At 41.8% G+C, this 11,847-nt stretch overlaps 1 protein-coding gene across 2 annotated transcripts in view; it reads right to left on the reverse strand.

The window, feature by feature from the left end:
• The window catches only part of kcnb1 (potassium voltage-gated channel, Shab-related subfamily, member 1), a 31,454-nt gene extending 26,855 nt beyond the window's left edge, over positions 1 to 4,599 (reverse strand). Inside the window, exons 1-3 of one of the 2 annotated variants that reach the window (XM_023805457.2) lie at positions 4,259 to 4,599; positions 2,614 to 2,752; positions 1,308 to 1,998 (exon numbers count right to left, since the gene is read on the reverse strand). In XM_023805457.2, coding sequence (XP_023661225.1) covers positions 1,308 to 1,862 — 555 coding nt within the window. In that variant the 5' untranslated portion in view covers positions 1,863 to 1,998; positions 2,614 to 2,752; positions 4,259 to 4,599. The remainder of the gene's footprint in view (positions 1 to 1,307; positions 1,999 to 2,613; positions 2,753 to 4,258) is intronic. The other variant, XM_023805456.2, reaches the window with a different exon arrangement.
• Positions 4,600 to 11,847: the final 7,248 nt, after the last annotated feature.

The raw sequence follows: 11,847 nt of genomic DNA on the forward strand, positions 1-11,847 counted from the left end.
TAATGGCTTTAAGTCTCTCTTTTAATCTAATTACACCTCCATGTATGGACCACTCTGTATGCAAGGTTTTTAGGTAACATCAGCATGGCAGTGAGCAATGTTCAAAAACAAACATGAATAAGTGCAATAGTGTTACTCGAAGGCACCACATCAAGGCATGGCACCAAATCTAATTGTTTTTTTATTACTTACGAGCAACACAAAATATCAGCTGACCTTTCCTAAGAACACACACACACACACACACACACCACGCACACACAACAGGTGTACTGTACACTGAGACAGCAGGTTACTTGACAAAGGGGAAAAGCAGCTTTAAAACTTTTCAACATAAAATTTGATTATTGTTGATTTTACATTAATGACCAATATTATTGTAAGTTCCAAAAATATAATATTGAACAGGTATTGTTGTCCGTGTGATTTTCTGCAGCCTATACTGCATGTGGACAAGCTGCACATTTGACCGATTGCCTTTGATAAAGTTTCTCTGACAAACTAGACATGCGATGCTTAATTAGCCATCTATGCTGCAACATATCTGATACAGTTACAGAAGCTTCAGCCTCATTTTCAGTCTTAATGATTGATTTGTGACAGGTTCAAACAAAAAACAAGCAAAACCAATATCATATTGTTTGATGATAATCTGATTATGATGATCTAAAATCATTATTGTGGGCGCACTTGAACTGTGCAATTTTAAATAATATAGCCTGCCCTAACCATTGAAATAACATCATATACTGCACGAAAAAGTGGTAGTTTTATTTAACGTTATATTAGGAGAGTTCCATTAGACGACTTATCTGAAATTAATTAAATGAAAGCGAAAACATAGCCTATATTTGCCTTTCAACGACCTTCATTAAATCCTTAGCTGAAGATCCATTTTGTTCCAGTCGCCGGCTTTGAGATGTCAATAAGATCCTTTAACTCAAAGTCTAGGGTTGCAGCTTCTTTGACTGAATGGAATAGGGATATACACATTTTTGCAGACTGATACAAATTTCCGCTATTACGATTACATTCACAACACAATTCTGGTGTACATAATTAAATAGACCAATCATTATTTTAATTTGATTTATCAAAGGCTTTCCGTTTTAAAGTAGCTACATGGGAAACTGGACGATGTCAGTTTTGTTTTTTTATGTGTTGACAGCTGTGCTGGCTGGTTGGTTAATCTCAATAAATGACTTTAACTAACAAGGATGCATTGGGGGATGAGTTGAGTAATATACTGACCTCTTTTCTGACAAAATACTTGTAAACATTTACTTTAATCGCAGCAGATCTCTCACCTTGGCTGCCACAGACGAACTAGGTTTCTCCAGAAGATCCCAAAGTTTCTTTCTTTTCTCCGCACAAAATGTGTTATCAAATTCTTCACCTTCTCTTTCCTTCATATTGTCCGCTTCGCGTTTAAGCTCCTCATTCATTTGTTCTTTTTTCTGATGGTACCGAGCCTGACAGCAGGACTCCAGGTATATCTCATCGATGCCCCAGTAGTCCAGTTCCTGGCTGAAAGATAAAGCGCACATCTCCTCCATCATGTGTAACTTGCCGGTGCGATAAAAATTAAGGATGGAAGTAAATGCTCCTGGGTGTCTGTCAAAAAAATACTCATTATCCTCCAAACTGTAATCGTCGCATATCTCCATCAGTAAGCTGTGAGAATTGCAATCTCTTAGTTTACCCAGTCGGGTGCGCGGTAACCTGTCCAGGGTTCTCCATAAGACCTCATGTGGAAGACCCCCCACATTTAGCCTCACCCTGCGGCAACAAGCCTTGCTTCGGATAATCTCCACAGTATCAGGGGGCAGCGAAGAAGTCGACCGCGAACCCGATTTATTCATCCCGGAGTAGTATCTTTACTCCAAATATACGGCCGAGATCCAATAAGTTCAGTCGGTCCAGAAGAAAGGATCCTGGGGGAGCGGGGGTGAGGGGGTTAGCTTCTACATTTGAATTTGTTTTCCTCCATTTTTGAGACTGCGAGGAAAGACAGAAGAATAATCAGAGACAGTTTCTAAAATGGAGACACACCCTGACGACCTATGCTGATAAGAAACGACATTTATTTTGCGCGCTGTCATGTTTTTTTATCCACAAATTCGAGGAGAAAATATATCATTTAATCTGCTCTAGCAGCCTTCCGCTGCTGCGTTGTAGTCAGTGGCAGGGGGAGGCGCAAAGTGAGCGCTATCCAGTCCAGCAGTGCTGAATCCGCACCCCCTTCCTTTTTACCCTGTTGTTCGACAAAATTGTTTTTTACTTTCGGGTTCGCCAAAGTAATCCAGGGGATAGACAGCAGAGATGCAAGCATTTAACTGCAGTTTATCCGTGTTGTTGCACAACAATCAGATGGTTTCATAATCGTCACAGTAAAGTAAGATCTAACAATATTCATAGTTTAAATTGTTTATTATGGTAGGTACCTCGATTTATCCGGCAATGCATTGTGTCTCTACTGGAGCGCTTGGATAGAACAGCTGTATTTATTCATGCATTACCATCGATTTCATAACCAACGAATCGTTTTTTTTTTGTCAGCGTTCATTCAAAATCATTTAATTTGCGAGTGAGTCATCATAGATAATGTATTACCAAAATATGTCATTCTTTTAACAATCTCGATAAAAACATTCGAATGACAGGCAAAATCGACAAAGTCTTCTCGCTATAGCTGCTGTGACCAGTTGCCACGTCCACGGGACATCTTCTGTGTCCGCTTTAAAAGCTGTATCTAGAACGACAAGAGCAATATCCCATCATGAATGTCATACAAAGCGTCATAATACAGGAAACATGCTTTGGGATAAAATATTGGCCTACTGAGGTAATTTTTAATGTTTTTATCATATCAGTAATTGTATGAGATTATTTTCTGTAGCGAACGATGCGGCTCAGGGATGGAAACGCGAGTCCACACCCGGGAATTTGATATCTGAAGCAACATGCATTTGTTATTACGCATATTGTCCTATATGCAAAAAAACAAAAAACAAAAAACTCAATCCTTTTAGACGATGTGTTTTCTTGTACATTTTCAGCTTGTAAAATGTCTTAGTGACTGACAAATGGCTATAATTGAATTAATTCCCCGTTAATGCTACAGGCTGAAATCCAGAGGTGACCGTTTGTTGCACTGTACTGAAGCCAGCACAAAAGCATTTAGCGCCTGAAACGACAGTGATTTCAATATGGGTCTAATCAAGCTCTTGATAGCTGATAGAAGTATCTCTGATTTGACATTAGCGCATTGTGTGATTCGTATGTCTAATTCGATTATTATTGTTACCATGTTATTCTCGGGGGCAGAGCAGTAACAGTCGGCCTTTCAAGCCCACAATCCCCAAACTAGCAGGCTACTGTTTTGACCACCGCAAAGCACATGTTACAAAAATCAAAATGACGCTAACTTTCAGTCATATCTACACCGTATGAACTCGGTTCAATAAAGTATATTTCACACGGAAGAGTGCAGTATGGGTATATCCAATTAGAAGTATTAATAATACTTGCATACTGTATTATCTTGGGTTTATGAAATTAACGGGTACTGATTTCAATCAACAAATAGCCTAATTGGTGATATATATGAAGCTGACACTGCAACAATCAATGCAGTTATCCCTGTTGATTGTGTGGTGGGACTGTTCTTTAAGTCTTTGTTTAAAGACTTTTATATATAAACCAATTAAACCATTTGGTTGCAAATCAATATAAATCGTATTTGCACCCTGGTGTATATCATTATCTTCACTCCAAATTCAGAAACCGAAAAATAATAAATTCATCACTATAGTAAGAATGTAAAAACGACAAAAGTTAAGTAATCTGAAAAGTAAATGAATGAATCATACTAAAATTGGTACCTCACTCCTTTAAGCATCAAAAACACTGACATGGCTAAGATGACAATACACACAACAATGCACATCCAGAGGATTATTCTATTTTTTAACACGATATACCGCAATACAATACAAAAAGGCAAAACATTACCATAATCAATTTTCACGTTTGTAGATTATCATCCAATTGCACATAATGGAAGGCCGTTTTAAAATGTATTAACGCTGCTGTTGTCGTCGTTTCCAACATTAAAACAACAACAACAACAATAATAATAATAATGGGCTAATAATAATAATAATAATAATAATACATAACTCAGCCATGACAAATCATTTCAGTGAGAAATGAGATTTTAAAACTCTCGATCGTGCACAATAAATAATCCACATACCTTCTTTTTGAGTAATCTCATTCAAGGATTGGAATTCAAACCATTTAACAAAAATAAAATGGAGAAACGTCACCGTTTAATACGCGACTGACTGAATTCCGTTTTCGTTATACACAGAGAGAAATTCGCTCCTTTTCATACGTGTTTACCGAGGATCAGAACAACTTGTCATCAATACCAGTCCGCCTCGTCAGTAGTTGCCTATATCAATGAACAAGATCAACAAGTACGTCGGGATTTCGCTGGATTTTTGTCCACCTGATCTCCCGTGCTTGTGGGTGAAGGACAGCACGGTGCCAGCCTTTCTGCAGAGGGGTGATTTGCTGCAGCTCCACCAACTGGCTCCCATGAGGCAGCGTTTTAACCCTTCCCACGAACAACCGATGGATGAACACAGCACAAGGACAGCCTAAGATTTCCATGGGGGGGGGGGGGGGGCAAAACCCATATCTAACTATTTTTAGGTTGCAGAGCGACACATGATACATCAGTACTTTCTATGAAGTTGGTTAGATGTTCAATTTTAGGTCAAAGCCACATGCGAGATGTTAAGAACACTTGCATTAAAACAGCGTGCTCAAAATGAAATGCAAATACAGGGTTTCTTTCCTAGTTTTCTATAACTATAGCTATAACTATTCCCTATAGACATTTTCCATTACTGCAAACAGAAGTCTCAAACTAAAAATAAATTATGTCTGTATCTGTGTTGCTTAAAGCTGCCTGAACAAAACCCTTTCACTCCACTATTTCTACCAACAGCATTTTTAAAATCAGTTTATGACATAGTTCTTAAAACAGAAGGTGAATGTTAATGAACAAAAAAATCTAAATCTAAAACTTAATTGGCAAATAGAAGCCGGACAATAGAAGCCTGGCTGTCTGGAGCCTCACAGCCATTGAACATGCTCTTAATAACTGGAAAGACCCTCATTTTAAGTTATTACGCGTCAACGAAATAAAACAAATATTGCAAATTGCAATATTTTTAACCTGTGTGTCGCTTGTCAATGTTTTAAAATGAAATGAACCAATAACAATGACCATCACCTTTCGCCTCCATCAATTTCCCCATGAGACGCTACCTGGATTGCTTTTATTTTAGCTGTGGACTCTGGGAGTCTGTGCAACATCTTGACTGAAGCTCTCGTGTTGTTTACACCCATGAAGGAATACAGGTACTATTGTATAGTTTGTATTGTATGTATCTATATTTCTAAAAAAAATCTTTAATACAGTCATAATTTTAACACACAAAAAATATATTGATACAAACTGTATTGCATTATTCTATTTGTCATACTTATGGTCTGACAGTGATTGCCCTATTGTTTTATCCTATACGGCATACTTGTGGTTTGACAGTGATTGCCCTATTGTATTATCCTATACGTCATACTTGTGGTCTGACAGTGATTGCCCTATTGTATTATCCTATACGTCATGCTTGTGGTCTGACAGTGATTGCCCTATTTTATTATCCTATACGTCATACTTGTGGTCTGAAAGTGATTGCGCTGTTGTATTATCCTATACGTCATACTTGTGGTCTGACAGTGATTGCGCTGTTGTATTATCCTATACGTCATACTTGTGGTCTGACAGTGATTGCCCTATTCAATTATCCTACACGTCATACTTGTGGTCTGACAGTGATTGCCCTATTGTATTATCCTATACATCATACTTGTGGTCTGACAGTGATTGCCCTTCTGTTATCAACATCTTGCCTCTACCTGGTTTTGTGCTTTTGGAGCTTTGGTCGGTTTACTTCTCTGCCTCACTGATTTTGGCTGCTTGTGGCTATGATCTGAGCCTCCTGATTAAACATTAATTCACATTTGGACCCTCCAATCTGTTGATTACACCTACATGTTTGACCCATTATATTTTTGAATATGTTTGGAATGCAGTTTTGTTTTTGGTAAACATAATGGGGCCTGTGTTGGTCAAAAAATTGATTTTTGGCTGTCTGTTTGTAGAACATAGTACCATAGCCCCTTTTTCATCACTCTGTGTATATTTCCTCTCATTCTTTACAATATGCACGTAAGCATTGGAACTGGACCATGGAGCAGTGGAAAAAGGTCACCTGGTATGATGAATCCTGTTTTCTGCATCTGTGATACCTTCATAAGGCAGTACAAAGCATCCTTAATGCTCATACAGACCACTATAATGTATTATGAAGGTCATGAAGGTATCTATAGTGCATTATAGATGAGAACTTCATAAAGCATTCATAATACATAATAAACATGACTATAATGTGTTATGCCTTTTTATGAATAGGTATAGCCATGCTTATAATGCTTTATGAATGCATTATTATTTGTTATGAATGTGCCAATGAATTACTAAAAACATAGCCTTAAGTAAAGTGTTACTGTATTTCCATGCACACTGAAACAGGTGAAAACGTATATGACGTGGTTATTAGACTACACTGGGCATGCATGCATTGACACGCTGATCAGTCAATTAGTTTCTTTTTGACCAAATATGCAGCACAGAGGGGGTCCCCACCATACAATGTGTGGAGCAAGCAGGGGGGGCATGATAATAATTTGCCCAAGACTAGAACACACATAAAGAGTTTGCAAGCAGATTTTTTTGGGGTACAGACACTTTTCAGACAGAATTGAATGGTTTAGGTGCTTGAAGTTGGTTTGATCAACATCCAGTCATGTGCAACTACAATCAACACCATCAAAAGATACTACTTCTTGTAGACTGGATGGGCAAACATCCATTAACCCTTCAGTATACTTGTGATGTTGAAGAGCTGGTCCAGCACTCCACAACCAGGATAGAATCTGCATTGTTCCCTCACAATCTGAGGCATAAACCGTCTCACGGAGGCTGAGAAGTGTCATCCTCCTGGACTTGGAAGCCATCCTCTGGTCCGCTTCCTTAAACCAACACCCCAATCTGCCAATTCAAAGGCACCCCAACTTCCACACAATGTTGAAGAGGTGTGTCAACGAAAAAGGCCCAACAACATCAAGAGCTTTCAGGAACTTGGGGCAAGCCCCTAGATCACCGGTGTCAAACTCCAGTCCTGGGGGGCCGGAGCCCTGCACATTTTTGGGTTTCCCCTCATTTAACACACCCGATTCAACCCCTTGTGCTAATTACCACACAACTCTTGAGCTAAATCATTTGTGATGGAACAGGGAAAGAACTAAGCTACACGGGGCTCCCGTGCTCCAGGACTGCAGTTTGAAAACCCTGCCTTAGAGCCTTACCACCAAAGAGTTTTTTGACTACTTCAGAGTTTCCTGGGTATGACATTAAGCTGCATCCAGCCCTGCAAGCAGTCCTCCAGCTTGGGGGGGGAAGAATTTGGGGGGTGGAGGATTGGCACTCCAGTCACCATAAAAAATATTTCACTGAGCTCCAAGTCAGCAGACTGGACTCACTTCTGCTGTCTGTTGGAGTAGCTCTGCTGCAGCCACACACAGGAAGGCTGCACGCACCATGAAGGGAATGGTGGAATTCCCCTGTAGCCTCATCCCCAGAGTAGCTGAAACCACAAGAGAGCCAGTGGAGTTAGGCTTATTGGGGATGCCAATCTGGCACCCAACTGGTGTGGTGCCACAGTGTCCTATTTTGAGGAGGCCCATCCAGGTAGACACATGAAATGTCTTGAACGCTTCGGTGTGATGACCATCTCTCCCTGCTGTTGGGGGAGTTTTGTAAACTCTGCATTTCATTGGCGACCCTCCTTAAAGTACGCAGACCGGGGAGTGACCAGATTCCTATAGGTGGGTTCACTTATTATTGGTCTGGTCACTTAGATGGCTATTGCTGTGGCGGATCGCTCCTCCCGATGGTGTCCGATGTTACTCATTTCAATGAGTGTATTATGAGACTCAGATTAAGGCACTTTCTCGGTGCCGTTTGTTGTCCCTGTATACGCTCCAACTTCCGTGAGTGATATCTTGGTGAGGGAGACATTTTTATTTGCAACTTTTCTCTGTGGTTGATGGGTGCTCCTCTCTTTGCGGGATCTCGCCAAAGTTGCTAGATGTTTTGCCCAGTCTGTACACTGGTACTGTGAGTGCTGTGTAGAGTGGAGGCTTAACCTCTACTTTCTTCCCAGGTTTGTCAGCTGTGGGACATCTGTTAGTGAGGAAAGATTTACTGATCTTGACTTTGCCTGATCGGGGCTTTTAAGAGACTGAGAAGTCTGAGTGCCTAGGTTTGTGCATGTCCTAGATCAAAAATAAGATCCAAGCATTTAATGACCTCATGGGCACAGCTGTCAGCAGTGTGTGTGTTTGTTGAGAGCTTGTTGACCTCATCGAGAGGTTCACATGCTTTGGCAGTGAAATTTGTGTCTCTAGTGACTTCTTTGAAGTCAGAAGATGGATTAAGAGAGCTTGAGGGGTCATGAGGTCGCTGGAAAGGGGTGTGTGACACTCCCCATAACTTTGTAAGGGGACCAAGGTCCAGGTCCTTAGAGTCCTGGGGGGATGTTTTGTGGGGGAGATCTCTGGCCTCCAGCTCTGGTATCACATGCTCACATCCCACAAAATACATGACAGAGATGCCTGCGGAAATCACTTGACAGGTGACATCATCACCTGGGCACAGTCAGTGGTCGAACCATACAGCCATAGAGCAAGACATGGATGCTATCCAGTGACCTGTGATGAAGACTAGACCCCTAACCCTAACCCCTTTGATACTGTCTCTCAAAATGAAGCACATTACCTGCATTGTGAGGAAGCATCAGTTACATCACTGCCGCCATGTGGTGCATTTCCCGGATGGTGATCCAAATCGCAGGATCCTCATTGCTGGGGACCCGAGCAGCTGGACCAGGCCAAAGGGACACCTATGTAACACCTGACTGTGGCAGATAGATGGGCACTTTCAGAGGGTGGGACTGGAACGTGTGTTTTTGAAGATCTCCCAGACGCTCCCAGTTCACCCTCACTATGCACACCATCAGGCCTATCAAACACACCACACACCTGCAATATAACAACTGACTTTATTGATTGCCTGTCGCAGTGCACATTAAATATCACAAGCTGACTTGTACACTTGTAACAAACCATCAACCATCTCTCCGGAGGTAGGTGCAGCCAAAACAACAAACAAAACCCCAAAGCTAACTTAAACCTGCACAGAAAACAAAGAATAAAAGTAAAGACAATACTCCTCCTAACTTCCTCTGTAAATGAAAAAACACTCGCAATAACATTCAACAAACAAAAATTGCCCTCACACCCTTCTGGCGATCGAGTCTCAAAGTTACAATGATGTACCGTTCAATCAGATACAACAGTACAGTAAACCATACACCAAGAATGCACACAAAGAAACAAAACCCCCAGACGATTCCTGGAAGGAACAGGCAATCCCCACCAATCGGCATCTCTTCTCAGGTCTACTTGCTTCACCTTTATGGCCGCTCATCCTTCATTCACCTGCGTGACAGCCATGCACTGGAACACACCAACTGAAGGGAGCAACACCACCATAGAACATGAAGCAATCAGGTACATAGAATATTGTAACGTAAACAAAAACACTAATGGCCATAAATACGGGCACAGCCGTAGCAACTTGGATCCGCCATGAATGCTCCGAGGGTTTCGCTATCCCGCCTTCTCTGGCTCTCCAGCTCCCCCCCCCCATGGTTTCTTCTGATGGCTGCCAGTTGAATTGCTGCTCCAGCATCTCCACTAGAGCACTGTAGTCCCGGTGCTCCTCATTGTTCAGACTGAAGGAGGTTTGGAACGCTTCCCCCTCCAGCGCCAGGTGCACCGCTGTCTCTGCACCACTCCACGTATTGTGCCAGGTGTACTTCTGCAAGGTAGGGCTCCAGCTGCTCTTGTCCTCTGTAGTGGGGCAGCTTGACAGCTGTCTTCACCCTGCCATTCGCTACATTTAAATTTGCAGGTATGTCTCACCGCAGTCGCAGCTCCCTCTGCTATGGCAAGAAATTACCGTGCATTTTAACCTTTATACCTTTAATCAACACAATAATTTCTTGTCATCTGCCTTGTGACTGTAGCCTCTGGGATAAGAATAGGACAAGCGGTTTCAGAAAATGGATGCATGGATGGATTTCTTGCCTCCTGAGACCCAAGGAAAAAAGTGTCCTTCAATTGTAGGTTATTTGTCTTTGGAGGAAATAAGACATCTTACAATTTAGATTTTTTCAAATTTATTCTTATTTTAATTTCACAGCATGTCCTCTTTAGTGTACAACAAGAATAAATACGTTTCCCAACATCAGTGAAAAAATAAATGCAAAAAAACAATGTCCACTACAATGGACATAAATGAATAGGTGGGGTCTCAGGAGGTTACCAGTGCAAATGCAAAGAGAATAAGTATGTATTTGTGCTGTTACAAGAATAGATTGCCGCACATATCACTTTTGAAGGTGAATGCGTACTTGCATACCAGTTATGTGCATCCCTGGTTATAAATATCTTGCCTCTTTTTGTTATCAAAAAGCATGAAGACTGTGGTTATAGTGTGCCATAATGTATTTATAAGAGTTAATTGTCTGCTTGAAATAAAATAAGGATAGATTCATATCGGACCTTGGAGCAGTTTTGGGAGTTGTCACAGGGTCGCCGTCCCGGCACACCAGGAGATAGCCCTGCAGTGGAGTTGGTGTTCCTCTCTCCCTGGTACCAGGACTCCCCAGCAGCCCATCAGGCTTGTAGACCTGAGCTAGTGTGTTCTAAAACAGGCTCAAGTGGCGGACCCAGACTTGGCGTGGCTTTAGGACTGGCTATGCGGAAGCGAGAAGCCCAAGGGGCCAGAACTAAGAGCTCTTGGCCCAGTCGTGATGCAAAAACATATTTACTAATACCTTTTGATGTATTGGCTTCATAAAAGTGGCTGTTATTTTTGGTGATTGTCAAGATCTGTCTGTTATGTCCCCATTTTGCCAACAGATGTCGCTGGCCATTGTGTATGCTCCTAATTGATGTCTCAATCACTCAGCACCGTCTCCCATTTGTAGCTCATTACCGTTGTATATACATGCCTGCTCATGCCCTGTTACCCAATCTGTCACAGTTAGTGCTCTGTGAAAGTTTTACCTAAGATTTCCCTGCATCTTGGTCAGCCCTCGTCCCTCCTGATTTATCATCCCATGTCTCTTGTTTTGACCCTTTGCAGTCCTTTCGTTTGTCATCCACTGTATGTGTCCCCTTCGGTGTCCTAAATGCTGCATATCGATTGTTACACATATTTGAATTGAATAAAAAACCTTTAAGTTTTCAGTGGCTACAAACCTTGTCGAATCTTCACCAAATTTTGCACAGATGAGCTTCAGACACTATTTCTGGGGCAGAGATCGCTGAGGTGGTTAAAAAGCTCCTCGGTGGCTGGGCGCTGGGAGTGGATGAGATCCGCCTGGTGTTCCTTAAGGCTCTGGATGTTGGTGTGTTCCAACTATAGGGGAATCACACTCCTCAGCCTCCCTGGTAAGGTCTATTTCGGGGTGCTGGAGTGGAGGGTCCGTCGGATAGTCAAACCTCGGATTCAGGAGGAGCAGTGTGGTTTTCGCCCTGGCTGTGGAGAAGGCATTCGACCGGGTCCCTCAGGGAATC

The sequence above is a fragment of the Paramormyrops kingsleyae genome, chromosome 6, assembly GCF_048594095.1.
Source record: "Paramormyrops kingsleyae isolate MSU_618 chromosome 6, PKINGS_0.4, whole genome shotgun sequence".
Lineage (NCBI taxonomy): Eukaryota > Metazoa > Chordata > Actinopteri > Osteoglossiformes > Mormyridae > Paramormyrops > Paramormyrops kingsleyae.